The 25,000-nt window shown below is 42.0% G+C and overlaps 2 protein-coding genes across 2 annotated transcripts in view; one reads left to right on the top strand and one right to left on the bottom strand.

The window, feature by feature from the left end:
- The window catches only part of vav1 (vav guanine nucleotide exchange factor 1), a 49,583-nt gene extending 39,291 nt beyond the window's left edge, over positions 1-10,292 (top strand). The window contains 7 exon segments of the mRNA XM_084317963.1: positions 973-1,038; positions 1,510-1,541; positions 2,339-2,449; positions 5,641-5,728; positions 7,142-7,268; positions 8,463-8,611; positions 9,463-10,292. Coding sequence (XP_084174089.1) covers positions 973-1,038; positions 1,510-1,541; positions 2,339-2,449; positions 5,641-5,728; positions 7,142-7,268; positions 8,463-8,611; positions 9,463-9,510 — 621 coding nt within the window. The 3' untranslated portion in view covers positions 9,511-10,292.
- An 8,192-nt stretch (positions 10,293-18,484) lies between these two features.
- On the bottom strand, positions 18,485-24,222 carry ubl5 (ubiquitin like 5). The gene is made up of 5 exons (XM_084319290.1): positions 24,134-24,222; positions 22,507-22,567; positions 21,194-21,277; positions 20,069-20,106; positions 18,485-18,820 (listed from the first exon to the last, which is right to left on the bottom strand). The coding sequence occupies exons 2-5, from the start codon at positions 22,560-22,562 to the stop codon at positions 18,777-18,779; spliced, it is 222 nt and encodes a 73-aa protein (XP_084175416.1). The 5' UTR covers positions 22,563-22,567; positions 24,134-24,222; the 3' UTR covers positions 18,485-18,776.
- Between the last annotated feature and the right edge of the window lie 778 nt (positions 24,223-25,000).

Raw genomic sequence — 25,000 nt, 5'->3', positions numbered from 1 at the left:
TGTATTCCACTAAAGAGCTATTATCGCGGAATTTCTCTGGAATTACTAGACATCTCCAAAACTATACTCGTATTCAAAATGGTATAAAATGGAAATGTACCAATGAAAAAACTATCCGTTTCGTACATGTTGACTGCAAGCAAGTCATTGATAAGCGACGGGTGTATTAGACCCATAGCCATAATTTAAGATATAGTTTTAAGCGTTGGCAAATTTCCCCGTCCTCCCATTGACTTCAGTGTTGGCACGCTAGCCCTAATATGGTCATAAGGGCGTGTCTCTGACTATATAAAATTATATATACAAATTAAATGCACAAATAGAAACACAAGATATGGTCTGAGACAGAAATTACCCAGAGAAGAGGAGAGGAGAAACTAACTTTTTGATTCAGAATTTCACCAGCCAGTGTGATTTCTCAGCTTCCAAAATACTTTTGGAATAGAAAAAACGAATTTAATAGAAGCTGGCTACATGCCACAGTAGCGAATAACAGACTTATACTAGTAGTGATCATAAACAAAAGTTACTAGTGACAGACATATACTACTGTACATCATTGCTGTGAAGCAAGTGTCTCTGCGTGTCTCTGTGCATTGGAAGCGTGTTTCCTGTGGTTAGCGCTGTCGTCTTGTTCAATGTCTTACCTTCGCTTTCTCTCTCTCTCTCTCGGCTGGTATTCCCCTTTATTATCTATATAGAAACCTTTTGTCAGAAACCTTCTAATTAGTCTTTTATAGATTTTAATGTCGGAAAATAAATAAGAAATCTATTACAATCTTAATGACAAATCTGTTGAAAGGATTCTGGGAGGTTTTACTATCCATTCTCTGCAATTGTTATGCCTATGTCTATTTTGTGTCTATATCACTGCTATTATTATTATTATATTCATTCATATTACATGTTTCATGTTCATGTGGGAGTCGACCCAGGACAGCTGTGTGATTGGTTATTGTGTATGTCACTCAGGGAAGGAATTTGACGATTGGTCAGATGGGCTGGTTCCCCTGCAACAAGGTTCAACCTTTCATCTCTGTAAGTACACCCCTGATCCAGGATCAGTTCACCCTGCTCACTACCATGAACCTCTGAACTAGTTCACCTCCTGACCTTCTGAACTAGTAGATTTAATCACCTCCTGACCTTCTGAACTAGTAGATATAATCACCTCCTGACCTAGTAGATATAATCACCTTCTGACATTCTGAACTAGCTAATAATAATCACCTTCTGAACGTGTGTGATTTAAGGAGGGGATTTTGAAGATGATACTGATTTGGCTAAACGTCTTAGAAACCTCTATAATAATCCAGTGAGCTTTGTTCTAACACCATGTCAGCAATCATTTAGCATTTTGGAATGAAACTCAAATATACTAACCATAATTAACCACCCACTTCATCACATACAAAGCAATCGTCTTAGATAACACTGTAATCTCTCAGACTGTAATCTGCTCATTTAAACATTTAACCTCTGACCTCCCTGTCACCTCACCCTCTCCAGAGGCCGACCCCTGACCTTTCCGGCTTCCATTGGTAGGTACAAACACTGTTCGTTAACTGTTCATCACACGACTTGACCTTCTTGCAAGAACTATCAACGCAAGAACGACACAGGACCCCCATGTCAGACATGCTGGCACTGTCTTTGCCCCCTTCCGGGTATCTCACCTGTGGGATTAGAATGATGAGACCTAGGGCGGTTAGGTGGCGTAGCGGAGATTGCGTTCGTCACCAACCCCGGAGCTGGATTCGCCTGTTCGAATCCAGCTCACAGCTCCGGGATTGTCACCAGCTTGGCTGGCCGTTCACACTAATGCAATTGGCTGTATTAGAGGGTGGGAGAAGCTGGCGGGGTGGGTCCGGGTCGTTGTAAACAGCGACTCCTACAGTTCGGTCGGGGCGCCTGCTAAGCGCGGATAGGACCTGAGTGGGATAGTGTGATCCTTCCACACGCTACGCCCTCTCAGGGAGGATCCGCGCTGCCAGGTGAAAAGAAGCGGTTGATTGGCTGGACGCGTGTCGGAGGAAGCACGTGATAGCCTCCACTCTCCCAGATGATCTGACTGTGGGGGGTAAGTGCGCAGCGACCAGGAAGGGGATTGGGAATTGGCATAATGACTAACATTGGGATGGGAGAAAATCGGAGGAAAATGGAGGGGAAACAATATAAAAAAAAAAATAAAAAAAATGATGAGACCTGAACAACTCTGTTGATGATGTCACAGTGGCTACTGGCCAATCGAAAGCTTTAGATTTCTAATAATGAGAAAACACAGCACCTGAAAGGGTTATGGGGATTTTACGTGTCTGATTCTACATTGTGGTTCTAGGTACGCAGGGAACATGGACCGCACTGCGGCCAAGAACCTCCTGATGTCCCGGTCGGACGGAACCTTCCTGGTCCGACAGAAAGGCGGCGGAGAGTTTGCTGTCAGCATCAAGTGAGCCTCCAGCCAGTCAGCAGACACGCTGATGTCATTGATTAGGGATTAAGATTAAACTGGACTTTGAAGAAGTCTTTATTCATTGCACACATTGACAATGTAGTCACACATGTGATGGCCGACACACACAGGAACACACACATGTGATGTCCGACACACACAGGAACACACACATGTGATGGCCGACACACACAGGAACACACACATGTGATGGCCGACACACACAGGAACACACACATGTGATGGTCGACACACACAGGAACACACACATGTGATGAGCGACACACACAGGAACACACACATGTGATGTCCGACACACACAGGAACACACACACGTGACGAGCGACACACACAGGAACACACACATGTGATGGCCGACACACACAGGAACACACACATGTGACGAGCGACACACACAGGAACACACACATGTGATGGTCGACACACACAGGAACACACACATGTGACGAGCGACACACACAGGAACACACACATGTGATGAGCGACACACACAGGAACACACACATGTGATGAGCGACACACACAGGAACACACACATGTGATGGCCGACACACACAGGAAAACACACATGTGATGGGCGACACACACAGGAACACACACATGTGATGGCCGACACACACAGGAACACACACATGTGATGGCCGACACACACAGGAACACACACATGTGATGGCCGACACACACAGGAACACACACATGTGATGGCCGACACACACAGGAACACACACATGTGATGGGCGACACACACAGGAACACACACATGTGATGGCCGACACACACAGGAAACACACACATGTGATGGGCGACACACACAGGAACAGCGTTAAATCCTTGATCCATTGACCTCTATGGGTCATGTTAAAGTGGTATGTGGTCCAGTTATGCTGCTCTGATTATGTCCTCTGTGAAAGTATATAATCTTCATAAATGTTTGCCATGTTTTCTATGCAAAATCTTTTTCTTCAAAGTAACTAGTAACTGATGGGTTCAAAATAAATGCAGTGGAGTAAAAAGTACAATATTTCCTTTGAAATGTAGTGGAGTAAAAGTAAGTAGCTCGAGTACAGTACTTGAGTAAAAAAGAAAATACTTAGTTACCACTGCCCGCCAAGTGTGAAGTTGATGGGATGACCGGTTCTCGGGTTTGTTGTTATAGCGCCACCGTCTGGCCAAATGGCGCCAGATTTGACACTGCACTCCCCTGGGTCCTCGGCCACGCGCCCACGGAGCGCGAAGTCACCTGGATGAGCGCTTCAGGAGACATGCAGACAGACGCCCTCAGTGCTGGTGCGCTACTGCAGCTATATCAGCTGTTGGCGATGAACCGTTCAAAAACAAGCATGGGTTACAAAACAGGTTCAACAGGAAGAGAGATCTTTCAGAAGGGGAATCAGTCATGGGCGGAGGGAGCTACGTTAACCCTTTCACTACCACACTACAGGCGGTTAACCTTTCACTACCACACTACAGACGGTTAACCCTTTCACTACCACACTACAGACGGTTAACCTTTCACTACCACACTACAGACGGTTAACCTTTCACTACCACACTACAGAAGGTTAACCTTTCACTACCACACTACAGAAGGTTAACCTTTTCACTACCACACTACATAATGTTAACCCTTTCACTACCACACTACAGAAGGTTAACCTTTCACTACCACACTACAGAAGGTTAACCTTTTCACTACCACACTACATAATGTTAACCCTTTCACTACCACACTACAGAAGGTTAACCTTTCACTACAGACTTGGTTGTGAAAGGGTTAACCTTCTGTATTGTCGCAGTGAAAGGGTTAACCCTTTGGTAGTGTGGTAGTGAAAGGGCTAAGGTGCGTACAGAGTAGGGTTGACTGGCTACTGTACACTATAGCGCCACCGTCTGGCACCTCATCCCAAACTGCACTCCCCTGGTTCCTCAATACACCCGCTGAGCGTGAGGTCGGGTGGGTGAGCGGTTCTGGAGATGTGCAAAGGACAGACGCACACTATAACCATCTGAACTGTCTTATCACTATAACCAACTGCCTTGTTCTCATCTGAACTGTTATCTCTGGAGTGAAGCTGCCTTGTTCTCATCTGAACTGTTATCCCTGAAGCTGCCTTGTTCTCATCTGAACTGTTATCTCTGGAGTGAAGCTGCCTTGTTCTCATCTGAACTGTTATCTCTGGAGTGAAGCTGCCTTGTTCTCATCTGAACTGTTATCTCTGGAGTGAAGCTGCCTTGTTCTCATCTGAACTGTGTTATCACTATAACCAACTGCCTTGTTTTCATCTGAACTGTTATCCCTGAAGCTGCCTTGTTCTCATCTGAACTGTTATCTCTGGAGTGAAGCTGCCTTGTTCTCATCTGAACTGTTATCTCTGGAGTGAAGCTGCCTTGTTCTCATCTGAACTGTTATCTCTGGAGTGAAGCTGCCTTGTTCTCATCTGAACTGTGTTATCACTATAACCAACTGCCTTGTTTTCATCTGAACTGTTATCCCTGAAGCTGCCTTGTTCTCATCTGAACTGTTATCTCTGAAGCTGCCTTGTTCTCATCTGAACTGTGTTATCACTATAACCAACTGCCTTGTTCTCATCTGAACTGTTATCCCTGAAGCTGCCTTGTTCTCATCTGAACTGTTATCCCTGAAGCTGCCTTGTTCTCATCTGAACTGTTATCCCTGAAGCTGCCTTGTTCTCATCTGAACTGTTATCCCTGAAGCTGCCTTGTTCTCATCTGCAGCTACACGTCAATGGTCAGAAGAGAACACACCAAGAGAAATAAGAACATTAAATAAACAATAGAATATGATTAAATAAAAGGGATGAAGGAGATAGAAACACAAACACACTTGTGTTTGTTGTGAGTTGTCTCTTATTCAAAGACATGCTCTCTCTCCCTCTCTCTCTCTTTCTCACTCTCTCCCCCTCGCTCTCTCTCCCTCTGTCTTTCAATCTCTATCTCTCTCTTTCTCACTCTCCCCCCCATCTCTCTCCCCCTCGCTCTCTCTCTCTCCCTCTCTTTCAATCTCTCTCCTCTCTCTCTCCCCCTCGCTCTCCCTCTCCCCCTCTCTTTCTCCCTCTCCCCCCCTCTCTCTCCTCTTTCTCACTCCCCCCCTCTCTCTCCCCCTCGCTCTCCCCCTCCCCCCATCTCTCTCTCTCTCTCTCTCTCAGGTTCAACATGGACGTCAGACACATTAAGATCACCGCTACTGATGGACTTTACCGCATCAATGAGAAGAAGGCCTTCAGGGGTTTAATCGTAAGTCACACACCTCCATCCAGACACAAGATGAATGACTCTGTAGAGAGACGACACAAAGAGATTCACAGTGGAATCAAACCTCTCAACCTGGTGGGAGAAGTCTAGCATGTCTTATAACTCCATATTTACTGAAACACGACATGCCCTTGAGCAAGGCACTGGCATTAAAGCTGAGAGTCACCCACTAAACCCACCATTAAAGCTGAGGCCACCCACTGCTCCTAAATAGGTAAGATGGGTTAGAGTCCCAAATAGATGCATGTCCCAAATCAAATGTTTTTTTACACATTTAATAAAGGTCTCAATTAGAAGCTTGTCTACATTCGTTGTTTATCTGGTTGCCATTGATGCTGCAAAGCAGTTTTTATTTTATTTTATTATTTTATATTTATGTTTTTAATTTACATTTATGTAAATTACCTTCACCTTCTGAGCCACCGCTACGTGGCCAACTTCTTTATTTCATCACATTCTCCTCATTTAGAAGGTTAGCATCCATCTTGGTATCCAAGCTGATAGAAGCCATCTTTCCCTGAGCACCACTGGGGACCTGGTGCAGTGAAGTGTTCATAATTAAATAATCCATAGGATTAGTAGAGGAATACCCAGTTCTTTATTTGTACGTGTCATACAAGTAATAACCATACTGGTTTAAATAAACTATTTGATATTTTCCCATCATTGCTGAGCAAGGCTTTTGTGCCAAAGGATTTAGAAGCCTGTCCCAAATAAAGACAAAGAGTGAGTTCAGTGATTGAAGCCCAGGCTATTAATGTAAGTTTTACTAAATGTGAATGAATGAATGAATGAATGAATGAATGAAAACAGATTGCAGAATGGGTACAATACAGTACGGCTCAATACACACAATTGTTAAGGGGATGCAGACCAGAGAAAGACGTTTGTCTTGTTTACATCAGGGTCCCCCATTTTCAATTCATAGTGACATTTATGACATACACAACATACATGACATTTATGGCATAGGGACATACATGACATACAGGTATTTAGTACTGTTACATTTGTGACATATACGATATTCAAATATACAGTACTTGGCACTGTATGTACTTGGCAATAAGGAGGTTCTACTATTTCTACTATTTCTACAAGCAGCCACTTCTGAACGAGGGGTTCCTCTCTCTCCCTCCTTCTCTCTTCTCGGTCTAACGATCCCTCTGCAGTGGGAAGCACCTCTATGACTGGCAACGTCACTAACTCAGTAATTGACTCACTGTTAGCCACTCTGCCCCCAGTGGCGGCTCACAGGCATGGCACTTTGTGCAAGACCAGTTCAATCTATATGCGAGAGCGCTTCGCATCTACAACACTGTATACGGTTTCCTATGAGGCACTTTTAAAGGTTCTATATAAAATGTTTATTTTGACCATCTTGTTCTCTGTTAGGAGATGATTCAGTTCTACCAGCAGAACTCGCTGAAGGAGTACTTCAAGGATGTGGACACCACTCTGCAGACTCCATACAAGCAGCCAGAACAAAGCCACACAACTAGTAATAACACTCTTCCCAGAAGTAAGACTCTCTTCCTCTCCCTCTCTCTAACTTTCTCTCTATCTATATCTTTCTCTATCTCTATTTCTCTAACTCTCTCTCTATCTGTCTGCCTCTTTCTCTCTCTCTATCTATCTCTTTCTCTCTTTCCTTCTCTATCTTTCTCTCTTTCTATCTCTATCCATCTGTCCCTATTATCTGTCAGGTGTGTTCAAATACGTTCTCAGATACATTCACACAAAACTTGTGAATGAAATGTGACATTTCATTCGTAGAGGCAATTAGGCATTGTCTTTAGTCTGTGCGTATGCGAGGGAACATCTATGCGCATGCGCCCCCCCGGGAACGCACCCGGGAACGCGCGTGCACGTGGCGTCATTAAAACACTGTGCAACCAGCTTTGAAATCAGCAACACACCCCTGCACCCAGGAACGTGTACCATGCGATGTTGGGCGGGGCTTCATAGTGCGCATGCGTGTGGAGCATAAATGAGCAAATATGAGTTTCTAGCTCTGGTTTAACATTCATTCTTCTTCGTTGAAAAATAACCAAATATGTCTTTCAGTGAAAATGTAAGTACCTTAGGCCGGGGCACCTTAGCTATTTTGGACATTAGGGCCTATTTTCCGTCTGTAATTTGCTTTAGTGGTGAGCTAACATTAGCTAATGCACAGTCCGGGATGCCTATATGCTAATACCAACGCAGTTGTGCGTTTTGCTAATCTGATTGGCCACTGACGTTTCTGGTCATGTGACATGTGCACCAATCGTGTGACTATTGATGTGAGAGATGAAAACAATACGTTATTTATATATTGATGTGATGTCGATTGATATGAATAGCGCGTTACGTTAATATAGAGAGATGAAAACAATACGAGGAAATGGGCGAGGACTTGGGCTGTGGAACTGAAAGCTAGGCGCAACGCGATAATATAGAGAGATGAAAACAATACGAGGAAATGGGCGAGGACTTGGGCTATGGAACTGAAAGCTAGGCGCAATGCGATTGGGCGCTGAGAGAAGCGTCAGTGGCCAATCAGGCTGCGTAAACCGAACGCGGAAGGACAACCGCCTTGGGGAAAGTATTCACTCGGCCCTGACGCCCCACCCACGCACAGTACAAGCCCCGCCCAGATATTGGGGGCTGCGGCACTGCAGATTTATGCTATTGGTGCTCTGAGCCATGTTGTAATTCTGCGTGTGTCCTGCAGGGGGCAGCATGCATAGCGAAGGCATGGCGAAGGCCAGGTATGCCTTCTCAGCCAGGGACTCGACTGAGCTGACCCTGAGGGAGGGAGACACCATCAAGATCATCTCCAAGAAGGCTGACGGCTGGTGGAAGGGAGAGGTCTATGGAAGGGTGAGGAAGTCACACACACACACACACACACACACACACACACACACACACACACACACACAGTAGTATAGGGATAGTAGCATAGTACATAGATAGTAGTATAGACATTGTAACAAAGTAGGTAGTGGTATAGGAATAGTAGCATGGTACATACAGTAGTAGATAGTGGTATAGGGATGGTAGCACGGTACATAGTAGATATAGGGATGGATAGTAGTAGCATGCTACATAGTAGATATAGTAGATATTTGTGGTATAGGGATGGTAGTAGCATGCTACATAGTAGATATAGTAGATATTAGTGGTATAGGGATGGTAGTAGCATGCTACATAGTAGATATAGTAGATATTAGTGGTATATGGATGGTAGTAGCATGCTACATGGTAGATATAGTAGATATTAGTGGTATAGGGATGGTAGTAGCATGCTACATAGTAGATATAGTAGATATTAGTGGTATAGGGATGGTAGTAGCATGCTACATAGTAGATATAGTAGATATTAGTGGTATAGGGATGGTAGTAGCATGCTACATAGTAGATAGTAGATATTAGTGGTATAGGGATGGTAGTAGCATGCTACATAGTAGATAGTAGATATTAGTGGTATAGGGATGGTAGTAGCATGCTACATAGTAGATATAGTAGATATTAGTGGTATAGGGATGGTAGTAGCATGCTACATAGTAGATAGTAGATAGTGGTATAGGGTTGGTAGCACTCCGCCAGCACAATCTGAGCAGCATGTGCTTGTACCCCTGTCTCCCATTGGGTGACATGCTGGTGAATTAGCCTTCAATATATTAGCCTTGATACGTACAGCCGTCTTAACGCTGCTCCTGTGTTGCCAGGTCGGTCTGTTTCCAGCCAACTACGTTGAGGAGGACTACTACAGCTGACCGGACCAGAGAAGATGTTTGTGTATAATATACATGTATATGGTTCCAATCTGTTTCAGTCATATGCATATAACATGTTTGTGTATAATATACATGTATATGGTTCTAATCTGTGTTTCAGTCATATGCATATAACCTGAATGTATGTGTGAGTGTGACTGTGCGTGAGTGCGTGTGTGTGTGTGCGTGCGTGCGTGCGTGCGTGCGTGTGTGTGTGTGTGTGTGTGCGTGCGTGTGTGTGTGTGTGTGTAGATAAATAGATTGTACTTTGTTATCATTATATTTGCATACAACGAGATTTGGGACTCAAAAGTAAGATGCAGTAGTGGAATATAAAATCACACAGGTAATAAAAGAGAAACATAAAATACTATATAAGAACCATAAAATACTGTACAGAAACATAAGATACTATACAATGAACAATGTTATTACAATACAAAATAACAACAATATACAAAATAACAATCAGTGTCAGACGGTAGTGGGTGGGTATTGCACTGTGTATATTGCACTTGGGGGGTAAGATGTTGCACAGTGTGGGAGGAGGGGGACGGGTTGAGTTATTGGTGCATATTAGAGTTCAAGGTATGGCTCTAGGGAAGAAACTAGGGGTGGGAATCGCCAGAGACCTCACGATACGATACTATCGCAATACTAAATATATTGCGATACGCTGAAAATATTGCGATTTCTTTATTTTTTTGCTCCAATTTAATTTATTACCTTTTTTCAACTGCAAAGTAAAACTTTGTCAACATGTTTTATCTAATAAATAAAGTTCAGTCTGTTCATCTCACTTCAATAATTTTCATTGCAGAACATGGTATTTTCTCAAGCAGACAGATGTAAACACTGTTGCATGTACCTGACAAACTGAACTGTTTGTATTACAGTCATATTCCATGTGTGTGTGTGTGGACTACTGTACTATTACAGGTATTGAAATGAACAATGCAACTTCCTTATAAAAATTATGAATAATTAAATATCGATACTTGGCCTCCCTGTATCGATACAGTATCGCCACGCAAAGTATCGCGATACTACTACGTATCGATTTTTTCCCCCACCCCTAGACGAAACTGTCTCTGAGCCTGTTTGTTTTGGCTCTGATGCAACTGTAACGCCTGCCCGATGGCCACAGGTCGAACAGGTGGAAGCCAGGATGTGAGCTGTCCTTGCCTTGGTAATGTTTTTTGCTCTGTTGAGGCAGCGGGAGTTGTGCAAGTCCTTCAGGGAGGAGAGGGGGCAGCCGATGATTCTCTGTCGAGTTTATGACCCTCTGAATCGCCTTTCTGTCGGCTTCAGTGCAGCTGGCCTATACCACACTGTTATGCAGTACATCAGCAGGCTCTCTACAGCAGAGCGATAGAAGGTCACCATCAGCTGCTCCTCCAGTCTGTTCTTCCTCAACACCCTCAGGAAGTGAAGTCTCTGCTGGGCCTTCTTGATGACCGCGGTTGTGTTCGCGGTCCAGGAGAGGTCAGCAGATATGAGGGTTCCGAGGAACTTGAAGGAGCTGACTCCACATCCTCGCCGTTGATGCAGAGGGGGGTGGGGTCTGCACTGTTCTTCTTGTGTGTGTGTGTGTGAGAGAGAGAGAGAGAGATACTGTTACTCAGTGACCGTTGACTGTCTTGTGCTGTGAATTAAATTAGTTTGTTCAACTGAACTGGACTGTAGTTGTCTTTTAACTCTCTATGCATTAAAGGTTTAAGAGGCTATTTCGCCGGTTTTGAACAGAATCCTATGGTTCTGTTGTGAGGAGGATGTGTGATAATCGGACATAGAACCGACGTGTTCTGTGTCTCAAGAGCCCGGCTGCATCAGAACCACGAGAGACTCCTCTGGATGATGTCACCCGGAGGAGAGTAGACCTCCAGTGGACTGCAGACACCATTTCCTCAATGGTCGTAGTGGATTTCCTTGAACTTGTAAATATATAAATATGATTCAACTGAAGAACTAAAACTTGACCGGCTCAAAAACATCACCTTGGCTAAAAGTAGTTTCTTGTTTTCCTAATCATTGTAAGCCAAAATCTTAATTGAAAATAACATTGTCTCCAGGCCTAGGCTCAGGGAAAGTTGAAGTTAAAAGCTCTGTGGATGTATTATTAAAGATAACTCAAATAAAATTAGCACTTCTTTCCACTGCTAGTATTCATTTATAGTCCACCAGGTGGCACCAGAGAGCTTAACCGGGTTAGGTGGTCTATTCATTTCTAGTCCACCAGGTGGCACCAGAGAGCTTAACCGGTTTAGGTGGTCTATTCATTTATAGTCCACCAGGTGGCACCAAAGAGCAGTACAGGGTCAGGTGGCCTATTCATTTATAGTCCACCAGGTGGCACCAAAGAGCAGTACAGGGTCAGGTAGAACACAGGCGAATTGGAAGATTACTTTATTGGCACCATATCTTCAAATATATTACATAAATATTATATATATATTGTAGCGTCGGCTATTAAACTCACCAACTCGGTTGTTGTTTCTCACTTGGTTGGTTTATTCAACATCTTACTTTGGTCTTAGAACATTGACTGGGTGCAACACCTCTGCAGTACATTCATAGACTGAACTCCAAACCCAACTCAGCCCTTGACCCCTCCCCTCCACCAACCCCAGGCTCGCGCGACCAGAGAGCAGAGTGACAGTCCGGCTGACCAAGACACCATTTCCTCAACTATTATCAACTGTCGTGACTCGTGAACTAGGGCTGCTTGATCAAATGAAAAAACATGTGGATTTCCTTGAACTTGTAAATATATAAATACGATTCAACTGAAAAACTAAAACTTGACCAGGCTCAAAAACATCACCTTGGCTAAAACTAAGTAGTTTCTTGTTTTCATAATCACTGTAAGCCAAAATCTTAATTGAAAATAAAATTGTCTCCAGGCCTAGGCTCAGGGAAAGTTGAAGTTAAAAGCTCTGTGGATGTATTATTAAAAATAACTCAAATAAAATTACCACTTCTTTCCACTGCTAGTATTCATTTCTAGTCCACCAGGTGGCACCAGAGAGCTTAACCGGGTTAGGTGGTCTATTCATTTATAGTCCACCAGGTGGCACCAGAGAGCTTAACCGGTTTAGGTGGTCTGTTCATTTATAGTCCACCAGGTGGCACCAAAGAGCAGTACAGGGTCAGGTGGCCTATTCATTTATAGTCCACCAGGTGGCACCAAAGAGCAGTACAGGGTCAGGTAGAACACAGGCGAATTGGAAGATTACTTTATTGGCACCATATCTTCAAATATATTACATAAATATTATATATATATTGTAGCGTCGGCTATTAAACTCACCAACTCGGTTGTTGTTTCTCACTTGGTTGGTTTATTCAACATCTTACTTTGGTCTTAGAACATTGACTGGGTGCAACACCTCTGCAGTACATTCATAGACTGAACTCCAAACCCAACTCAGCCCTTGACCCCTCCCCTCCACCAACCCCAGGCTCGCGCGACCAGAGAGCAGAGTGACAGCCCGGCTGACCAAGACACCATTTCCTCAACTATTATCAACTGTCGTGACTCGTGAACTAGGGCTGCTTGATCAAATGAAAAAACATGTGGATTTCCTTGAACTTGTAAATATATAAATACGATTCAACTGAAAAACTAAAACTTGACCAGGCTCAAAAACATCACCTTGGCTAAAACTAAGTAGTTTCTTGTTTTCATAATCACTGTAAGCCAAAATCTTAATTGAAAATAAAATTGTCTCCAGGCCTAGGCTCAGGGAAAGTTGAAGTTAAAAGCTCTGTGGATGTATTATTAAAAATAACTCAAATAAAATTACCACTTCTTTCCACTGCTAGTATTCATTTCTAGTCCACCAGGTGGCACCAGAGAGCTTAACCGGGTTAGGTGGTCTATTCATTTATAGTCCACCAGGTGGCACCAGAGAGCTTAACCGGTTTAGGTGGTCTGTTCATTTATAGTCCACCAGGTGGCACCAAAGAGCAGTACAGGGTCAGGTGGCCTATTCATTTATAGTCCACCAGGTGGCACCAAAGAGCAGTACAGGGTCAGGTAGAACACAGGCGAATTGGAAGATTACTTTATTGGCACCATATCTTCAAATATATTACATAAATATTATATATATATTGTAGCGTCGGCTATTAAACTCACCAACTCGGTTGTTGTTTCTCACTTGGTTGGTTTATTCAACATCTTACTTTGGTCTTAGAACATTGACTGGGTGCAACACCTCTGCAGTACATTCATAGACTGAACTCCAAACCCAACTCAGCCCTTGACCCCTCCCCTCCACCAACCCCAGGCTCACGCGACCAGAGAGCAGAGTGACAGCCCGGCTGACCAAGACACCATTTCCTCAACTATTATCAACTGTCGTGACTCGTGAACTAGGGCTGCTTGATCAAATGAAAAAACATGTGGATTTCCTTGAACTTGTAAATATATAAATACGATTCAACTGAAAAACTAAAACTTGACCAGGCTCAAAAACATCACCTTGGCTAAAACTAAGTAGTTTCTTGTTTTCATAATCACTGTAAGCCAAAATCTTAATTGAAAATAAAATTGTCTCCAGGCCTAGGCCCAACTCAGGGAAAGTTGAAGTTTTTAAAAGCTCTGTGGATGTATTATTAAGGGGAGACACTGCAGGTGAATAGGGTAAAAAAATTAACTAATAGATATCACAATGAAACTTCCCCAGTTGATTACTTATATTAAGACAAGACTTTTTTGTATTACAAGTTTTCTGAAATTGTATGTTTAAATATGCAAATGAGGCATGATCTACTTAAATATGCACTAATTTGCATATAATTCCAGGACAGAAATCTGAACATTGGATAAAGCCATTTTCAAAATTATAGTTTCATTTTGTTGACATATTAGAGCCAAGGGTTATTACAGAGCGGATTTTGGATATCTATTTTTATCACTCCATAAATCAGAAAATACTCCATTCAGTCCATTTTTATGGTAAAATTCCATATTTCGCCATGTTTTTAGGAATAAAATGTGATATAAATCAGGGTATGAATTCCATATCAACAAACCCTTCTGTAAATACCTTCAAAACATAGATATGAATAGAACTGGAATGTTTGGTGTATGTGAGTGCTACTGAAGTGGAGATTTCTGGCTCAGAGTATGAGGAAAAACTCTTAAAACTCATTTTTGGGAAAACGCCTTCAAAGTTCTGTATTGTAAAATGCCATGCTTTTTTTTTTAAACAGATATTTACAAACACAATACCTAATGAAACCATTAGTAATAGACAACCTAAACACATGCCTGATAACTGAATAATAATAATAATGATGTTATTGAACTGAACAGAACTACACACAGGCTACAAACAGTGTAGTACAGTGTAGTACCCCCTAATAGGCAAAAAATATTTGAATAGATATCACTATGAAACTTTCCCAATTTGTTATGTACATATAAACTAAGAAAAAATATATTGCAAGTTTTCTGAAATGTATGTTTATATATGCAAATGAGGCACTTCCCCATTAAATATGTGCACATTTATGGATGCAATAAGGCAAAATGAAGTAAAATAAACAACTAAATGTGTGTTATTGACGTTTTATTGTCACTAGTTTCATAGAAGACATGTTTAGGAAGCAAAATATAACAAAATCTCAAAATCAACAAAAAAAGTATATTTGACTATTCACCTGGGGTGTCTCGCCTTAAATAAGTAAAAATTAGCTCTTCTTTCTACTGCTAGTATTAATAATTTCTAGTCCACTAGGTGGCACCAGAGAGCAGTACAGGTTCAGGTGGTCTATTCATTTCTAGTCCACCAGACAGCACCAGAGAGAGCAGTACAGATTCACATGGTCTATACATTTCTAGTCCACCAGGCGGCACCAGACAGAGCAGTACAGTACAGATTCACATGGTCTATACATTTATAGTCCACCAGAGGGCTGTATCGGGTTAGGTGTTCTATTCATTTCTAGTCCACCAGGTGGCACCAGAGAGCTGTACCGGGTTCTCAGTTACAGTGGGTGACAATATTGTCACAAGGAAAGATGAAATTACATACCTAGGTTCCATACTAGAGGCAAATCTTTCCTGTGACAAAATGGCATCCAATGTAATAAAAAAAGTCAACCAACAAACTAGATTCTTGTACCGGATCTCCTCTCTGGTAAAGAATACCCTGAAGACTCTGGCAGGAACACTCATTCAAGGGTACTACGACTATGCTTGCACCTCAAAGGCGCTAAAAACAAGATTACAAACATCACAAAACAAACTGGTCAGACTACTGCTTGACCTTACTACTCTAGAACCCACCTCACCCCTGCCCACTTTGACAACCTAGGATGGCTTAGAGTAGACGACAGAGTACAGCAACTTGCAATGGGCCTGGTCTACAAGATACACTACACCACTAAGGTACCCATGTACATGTCAAAATACTTCCCAAAGGTCAGTGAATACCACAATACAGTATACAGTACTGTATATTTGTAGATCTGGTATGTCATAAATACAGTACAGGGTCAGGTAGACCACAGGCTACTTGGAAGATTCCTTTATTGGCGCCAAAGATTCAAATATATTACATAAATATATATATATATATTATAATATAAAATACCTTTTATATAATATCAATGATGTAATCCACTGGGATATAATGATTTCCATTACTTTGCTTACACAGTCTGTAATTTAAATAACATTTTCGTAATTTACAACCATGACCAACCATTACTTTAAATTGTGTAAAATTACATGATCAATAATGGATATTGAACACGTTTCTCTTCAATTAATTTGTAATCCAATTACATGGTGAATGGACTACATTTATATAGTGATTTTATCCAAATCGCTTTACAACTTATGCCTCACATCACCCGTACGTTCACACACGCAAGGTGCCAACCCGCTCAAGGACACTTCGACGTGCTTCCGGGAGGAGCCGGAATTGATCCAGGAACCTTCCGATTACCAGACGTCCAGCTGTACCTCCTGAGCCACTGTCGCCACATATACATGTAATCAGTATCATACATGTAATCCGTTATTATCTAGTTTGGTGGGAGAGCATAGCCTACAGGAAACCCTGGATAACTGTAGCCTCGGTGTTCATACAACCAGTGGGAATTACTCTGAAACCATAGTTTACCAAACGACTGGCTTCAATGAAGAGAAGTTCAACTTCTTTACATCTTAAAGGATCAATAAGCTGCTGCAGATGTTTGGCAACATTATAGATTTCTTATTATATCTGGACAGTGAGGATAGTATTCAACAAAATAAGACGTTTGACACCAAAACTAAAATAATCGGTCGCTACTCGCTCCGGTAAGGGGCAAGAACTAAAACAATTACATCCAATCAAACGAACGACCAAGTCAAATGATTGGAACGAGTGAGCCGTCTATCAAACCCTCTAGTGACACACGTGCTTGTTATGCCCATAAAGCCCTCAATATACTGTGTACCAACGCGCATCCACGGATGCAGGAAGTATATTCAGGCCTTAAAGGCCAACTTGCAGGTTGTATTTTTGTTCAATAAACAATGTGACTAGGCCAACGCTGACTTTCATGAAGAGGGGGGGAAAAAGTATCGAAATTGACCCAGTTTTAGCGTTTTTATCAAACATTTTGTCGACCAAACCACAACGCACATGCATATTTTAATCAATGTTTCATAGCGTGCGTGTGTCATCTTAATGATGACGTCACACCCGGTACAGGGCAGCGAGGGGCTGGGCCCTTGGAATCATCCTCACCTCCCCCACAGGTCTGAGAAGAGGACCTGCACATTTTACTCGTTCCCAAAACTCTTTTACATGCACGACAGTAGACATAATGCTAACGTTAGCGGGGTAACGTTAGCCAGAGCCATATAGCCAGCTTGATACTATGACCCGGGGATAAGGCGACAGCCCACAGACCAGTAGCGCTGCTGTACTAAACAGGCTGCCTAGTGGTACATGTAGTTTTTTTTACGACATTAAAAACTTTATAACTACCTTGTTTCAACCAGTTGTAGCTGGTCCATCAAAGTCTCTGACGATTAAACCCATTTGCGTCTTGTCTTGTAAGGCGTCCATTTGGATCAAGGAAATAGCTTTCTGCACTCGTCAAACTCCATTGTAGTGGATCAGAAGTAGGGAAAGTTACCTGGAGTGATGTCACGGCCCTGCTAGCGTCTGATAAGGTTTTAGATTTGCTCCGTGCATGTTATTCGTGCATGGACCTTTTTAACCCTTTCTGAGTGGCATTTCCGGCGTCAAATGGAAAAAAATAAATAATGAGATTAGACACCAATGATGTAAACTACCCATAACTGAAGAGTAGGGTTTAACCTGCAAGTTGGCCTTTAAAGCCCAGAATATACTCGAGAAGTTGGCGCGCATATCCGCGAGGTCACAAAATCTAACAGGCACGCGTATACGGTGCGGACAAGAGCGTTGACGAAATTTACGCAATTTACGTCACGCGTACCAATGCGCATCCACGGACGCGGGAAGTATATTCAGGCCTTAACAGTTGCGCGCGTACACAAAGGCCTGCGGCTAACACATAGCTGCCTTAGCTAGCGTGGCTTTGGAGGCATCCTGATGCGTTCTGGTTGGGAAGGGTTTTGTCGAATTCGGTTTAAGGATTTTAAAATATAAGTTCTGCCCAAAATAAACAGCCGCCTATTGCTCCTTTAACTACTCTCAAAGAATTGTAGCTTGTCAAACTAAAACTACTTTGAAATGACACAAAGTAGTAAGTAAACTACTGAAGAAGCTAAGAGATGTTAATGTAGTTAAACTACTAATTGAACTACATGTAGTCAGTCAACTGCTTCCCAACAATCTAACTCAGGGTCACTCAGACGTGTTGAGGATCGTCATTGAATTTATCAATAATACAAAGATCAACATTCATAATAATGAAGTATTAATGCGTCATACTTCAACACTGAGACAAGCAACAAAGAGAAGCACTCAAAACTTGAAGGTATATAAATATCTCCATTTACTTCCAAAACAATATCAAAACACATTTCCGCATAACATCAACAACATGACCAAATTAAAAGCCATCACTATCTAGTATGTAGACCTATACACTGTGTGTGTGTATAATTATGTATGTATGTGTGTGTGTGCGTGCATGTGTGTGTGCATGCGCTTCTGTTCAGATTATGTCACGAGGATCCGATCCTCCTTTCTGTGTAGGATCATAGTTTAATGGTGGTATTCACAGGGTCTCAGTGTCTGTGCAGCATCGTCTCGTGGTCCTGTTGTGATCTACTGGTAGTACAGCTCCAGGTTCATCCCGTCGTGGATCTCATCTGCAGATACTAAGGTTAAGGACAATATGACAAAATGGAATGGATTCACTCAGAAATGGTAAATGGTGCATTTATATAGCGTTTTAGCGCTCTACAATCTTGCAAGGTGCCGACCTGCTCATCGGGAGCGGTTAGGGGTTAAGTGTCTTGCTCAAGGACAATTCGACATGCTGCCCAGGAGGAGCAGGAATTGAACCGACGTCGACTCACTCTGGGACAGACAGATTAATTAGTCACCAGAGACATTTCAAAGGGAGACTATCCAAGACTGTTCCAGGGTTTCCCATTAATTACCTAGACTGTGGCGGCCCGCCACAGTTGTATAATGACCAAAACATTTTTAATAAATGTTTTTTTTTTTTTTTTTTACTTTTTTTTTTTCAAATATAAAGTTTGCCAATAGGGATGTATCAGTAGTATTGGCAGTGGTAGTAGTCGTAATAGTAATCCACTATATTATTTTATTTTCTAAAAAATAAACCAGTTCAACACAGGTAACCACTTTTGCTTCATTTCTTTGATGGCTCAAATGTATGCTCTAGTCCAGTGGTTCTCAAACCTCTCCTCGAGACACCCCAGCCGTTCCATGTATTTGTTAAATTCCACCACCAGCACACCTTGATTCAACTAATAAAGGGCTAGTTAAGTTGAATCAGGTGTGCTGGTGGTGGAATTTAACAAATACATTGAACGGCTGGGGTGCTTCGAGGAGAGGATTGGGAAGCACCAGTCTAGTCGATTTTGTGTTTTGAGCACAAAGTTCATCATAGATCTAGCCTCTTTATTTTGCTCTCAAAGTGCACCAGATTGATGCATTTAACTTTAAAATGTACCCCAAAAAAATAGTTACGGGGGGGCATGCCCCCGGACCCCCCCAAGAGGGTCGGACGTTCACCCCCCATAGTCTCTGAAAATCCTGTGGGAGACAGTGTTCTAAACACTGGTGTCTGTCTGGTAGGACATTCCCAGGAAAACCATCCGGCGCACAGGAAGTGATTGTGTTTTACGTCACCAGCGGCAACAGCGGTTTGTTTGTAATGAATAGAAGATTAACTCAGTCGTTAACATGAATTTGATCTCTCATCACCAAAAGATGTCTCCAAAATTTAAAACATTTTGAATGTTGCAGATTACCCCTTTAATAGTACAGAGGCAACTTCCAAGCCGACAGCATAGAGGCTCCAGAGTGTCTATTATTCACTGACATATGAGTGAAAGAGCCTACAGAGAAGCCGTCTGAAAGGATACAGTCACCCAGAGACACGTGGTCCTTGAAGATGGTGTACCTGAGGAGGGAGACAGAGAGAGAGCGTTTAACATGGAGCAGCTAACGGAACACATTCACCTGAACACAGAGAGCGTTTAACATGGAGCAGCTAACGGAACACATTCACCTGAACACAGAGAGAGAGCGTTTAACATGGAGCAGCTAACGGAACACATTCACCTGAACACACGGCTGTCCCCGAACCCTGTTTTTAGGGTTTGAACGTTCGCCAGGGTTTTTCGAACGGATGTTCGAACATTCGTTTTTTTTTTTATTAATTAATTTTATTATTATAGATTTTACGGGGGGCGGCATTGCATAGTCTATCGGTGAACATGTTTTTGTTTACAGTGGTGGCTGTTCATGTAAACAAAGCACTCAGAAGAAAATAAAAGGAAAAGACAGCAGTCAAACATACCGGTAATATCATATGACGCACTCACTTTTAGTTGGGTATGCCATATACGCGCCAGCCACTTCACCCAGGCGTTGCGCGATGTTTACTCCACAATGTTTTATCTCCAGTTCTTTTGTTTCTAAGACATATCCCAGTAGTTCCCACTCGTTTGAAATCGTACTTCAGAGTTAGGTTGTTGGAAACGGTGGATATTTTGGGCATGGTGTAAATGGGCATGGTGCTTGAGCACTGCTGTGTTGTGTGTAACCCGCTCTAGCGTCCCCACCTCCCCGGTCGCGTTGCGTGTGCACCAAACGTTACACCCAAAAACGGAATTTTCTTTTTTTGCGAACGTTCGAACCCATTCATTAAAATCCGAATGCCAGCGTAACGAACGAACGGTCGGGCTCAGCCGAGAGAGCTTTCAACATGGAGCAGCCAACGGAACACATTCACCTGAACACAAGCATCGCTAGCTTTTGTTTTCAATCGTACACACTTGTTGACCAACTGATGGTTTGAATTGTGTGATTCACAAACTAATGACCGATGGAGCAAGCGGTTCTTAAAAGAGAAACTCCCATCACAACACATTTTGTCTTATTTGGTACAACGGCCGTCATACAAATATACAGTATGTCTGTCTATTTATTACATAGTTTAGTGTCCACCACTTAGACATTGGACAGTTTAGTCCAGCCCAGCTCACCATTTCTTCAATACTATCTTATCCCATCGGGTTCCTGTCTGAGCGGCGATCAGCTTCTTCAAATCTCCGATCGTGTCCTCCGAGCTGAAATGTGAGGGTTAAGGTAGTAGCACAATAACAGCATGGACAGTAAGGACACGCAACAAGGAAGCTACAGCCCAGATAAGACACTGTACTGTCCCATCCATTCAGAATGTTCTTGTTGTCATGTAGGATATAATAACTACCTACCTACATACCTCAAACTATAGTCAAACGATACAACTCTGGATGATAGCATGTACAATAAAGGTGTATACACCATATATATATATATATATTTAGATATTCATATTTACCATATAAATAGTTATCCACATCTGTCTGAATATACCGACATATAATCCTTTTTACATAACAGTAGATATCCCTTACCTTACTCTTAACTAGTTATACCACTGGCCAATATGAGTGTATAGGGTTTTTATACATGTATCACTCACTGTACACAATACTATAATGCTGTATACATCGGACAGTGGCTCAGGAGGTAGAGCGGTCGTCTGGTAATCGGAAGGTTCCCGGTTCGATTCCTACTCCTCCCAGGCAGTGTCAAAATGTACTTGAGCAAGACACTTAAACCCTAATTGCTCCCGATGAGCAGGTTGGCACTTTGCATGGTTGCCTCCGCCGTCGGTGTGTGAATGAATATGTGTATGTGAGGAACAAAAATTGTAAAGCACTTTGGATAAAAGTGCGATATAAAATGCACCATTTTTACTTTTTATTCCTCATTTATATATATACTCCTATTTAATCATGTGTATATTACTATTGCATTTTACTGTTACATATGCACTCTGGTTGGATGCCAAACCTCTTTTTGTTGTACTGTACTTGTGCTGTAATCATGATTATGACAAATGACAATACATTTGAATCTAATCTAATACAGCAAAGCATTATGGCTCCTCCTCTCCCATCAGCCTTGCTGTAGACCAGAAAGACTCTCTCCCTCTCTCACCATCTTCTCTTTCATTTCATATTCTAACTTAACACTGACATATGCAAATATTTAATTTCTTCAACAATCAACTTATTGATAATGTATCATGAATGCAGTGTTATATTTTGTACATTATACTGTGCACATAAATGCATGCACACATGTATCTTATTACAACATGATTTTCAAGCTTGTTTCGGTCAACATACACACAACAGCGCAGTGCAGTGTGACGATCGATGTGGTAAAACACACTGAAGCAGAGAGAGTAACAGCTAAGTACATTGGTTAAGATTGAATGTCGTCAACACCTGCTTGTAAAGGATACTTGCACTTCACACGGACCTTCTTTCCCAGGCGATCGTTGCAAACCACCTCGATCATGGTCACTGTTTGCCCAGGTAAAACACAAGAGACATAGTAGTGAATGAATGAATGAATGAATGAATGAAAACTTTATTTAACAGATTGCAGAATGGGTACAATACAGTACGGCTCAATACACACAATTGTTAAGGGGATGCAGACCAGAGAAAGACGTTTGTCTTGTTTACATCAGGGTCCCCCATTTTCAATTCATAGTGACATTTATGACATACACAACATACATGACATTTATGGCATAGGGACATACATGACATACAGGTATTTAGTACTGTTACATTTGTGACATATACGATATTCAAATATACAGTACTGTTACCCATAGATCCTGACAGAGTATATACATATGATGGGGAGGGGACTGTACCATAGGAGGGGGTGGGTGGGTGGGAGAGAAATATACATACGGTGGGGAGAATATACATACGGTGGGAAGGAGACTGTACATAAGGAGGGGGTGGGTGGGTGGGAGAGAAATATACATACGGTGGGGAGAGAATATATACATACGGTGGGGAGGAGACTGTACATTAGGAGGGGGTGGGAGAGAAATATACATACGGTGGGGAGAGAATATGTATGCGGTGGGGAGGAGACTGTCTATTAGGAGGGGGTGGGGGTGGGTAACATTAACAACACACTAGACACTAGACAGCATTGTGTGATTTCAATAAATAAAAACAGCCATCATCTAGGATTGTCTCTTAACCATTTAATAATAATAATAATAATAATAATAATAATAATAATAATAATAATAATAATCTTTATTTATATAGCACCTTTCATATAGGAATTGCAGCACAAAGTGCTTCACACAGCAGTAATGTAGCCATAAAATAGACATACTGAGTGTAGGCATAGGATGAACATAAAATTGACAGAATAAAGAAATGCATAAAGTGCAGACATACAAATCATGACATACAATTAGTATAAAATAGACTGAATAAAAGTAGTGCAATAAGACACATTTCATCATTTGCAGTACAATAATCACAGTGTGGATGTAATGAGTCTAATGAGTGGCAGAGTGCACTAAAAGGCTACGTTTTTAGCTTATACTCTTGAATGTATTTATGTCCATTAGGAGGACTCAATTTACAGTTGAGATTATGGTAATAAAAAATAAAAATAATAATAACAACTCCAAAACAGAGTTCAATGCACCTGTTCATATTCTGCAGTCGGGAAGTAATTTTGTAGTGGGCTTTCGTGCAGCCCACAGGAACTTATTTTTTTAGCATTAATATGGACATTACAAATGGATCATCATTTCTGGTGTCTACTTTCTATTACACTTTTGCTTGGTGGAGCGACTGTTAATTCCATACTAAATGTAAGCTGATGATATCGTAGCACAGACACAGAGCTAGGCTTGTTAGCTAATGGTCTCTACAGCAGGTCGAATGGCAACTCATGGTGATGAATGATGTCTGATAGGGGAACACATTAATACTAAGCAACCTAGCATCGTTTTCGCCAAACACACATCGATCAGCAGGCACGTTGTGTGAATACTAATTTTCTCAGTGTTAAAGAAAATATTAAATATTAAGCGCAAACGTTACCTGAAAGCAATGAGTCTCCAAAATATCTTTCTTTTGCGAACAACGTTTCTACAATGGCCTCAGTCCCGCTTGCCGTAAAGTGGTTTATTTGTGTTTTAGTCTTCTTCTTCTTCTTCTGTTTCACGGCGGTTGGCATCCAATACGTTGCATTACCGCCACCTACTGTGTTGGAGTGTTTTTGATTGATTGATTGAAAACTTTATTAACCGATTCCAGAATGGGTACAGTACAGTACAGCTCAATACATACAATTGTTAAGGGGATGCAGACCAGAGAAAGACTTTCGTCTTGTTTACATCAGGGTCCCCCATTTTCAATTCATCATAACATATATGACATACATGACATAGACAGTACTGCTACATCTATACATTATTATGACATACCAGATTTGCAAACAGTACTGTTTGTGATACAAAAAGAGTCTAGAAAAGAGAATATATACATTTGACGTAGAAACTGTACATTGTAGGAGGTTGGGTAGGTGGGGTGGGGTGGGGGGGACTGTACATTGGAGGTGGTTGGGGTGGGGTGGGGGGTTGGGTAGGAGGGGTGGGTGTGGGACACTCCAACTGTACAAGCAAAACTGTACATTGGATTATTGACGAAACCATACTTGGTCATTTACTGTACATTGGAGGGGGTTGGGTTAGGACATTTACAGGGGCCAGTTTCGAATTGCAGTTTCCCGTAGGTGCTCTTTTAGAGAGGTTTTGAAGGTGAGTAGTGATTCACATTCCTTTACAGCTGTGGGTAGGGCGTTCCACATTGTTGTGGCATAATTGCGAAACGTGTTTTGTCCCTTGTTTGAGCCGAATCTGGGTTTAACATGATTTGTGGAGCTCCCTCTGGTGTTGTGATCGTGGT

This window comes from Notolepis coatsorum (genome assembly GCF_963971535.1).
Source record: "Notolepis coatsorum genome assembly, chromosome: 7".
Classification (NCBI taxonomy): Eukaryota; Metazoa; Chordata; class Actinopteri; order Aulopiformes; family Paralepididae; genus Notolepis; species Notolepis coatsorum.
Note: the sequence above shows the minus strand (reverse complement) of the source record. Positions and strands in the feature narration are given on the sequence as shown.

What these genes read in the sequence shown, in the direction of transcription:
- ubl5 (XM_084319290.1), bottom strand. Translation starts at nt 22,562, where the DNA reads ATGATCGAGGTGGTTTGCAACGATCGCCTGGGAAAGAAGGTCCGTGTG. An exon ending in AAGATAGTATTGAAGAAATG is followed by an intron (nt 20,107 to 21,193) that starts GTGAGCTGGGCT and finishes CTCCCTCCTCAG; the next exon opens with GTACACCATCTTCAAGGACC. An exon ending in CCACGTGTCTCTGGGTGACT is followed by an intron (nt 18,821 to 20,068) that starts GTATCCTTTCAG and finishes TAGTATCTGCAG; the next exon opens with ATGAGATCCACGACGGGATG.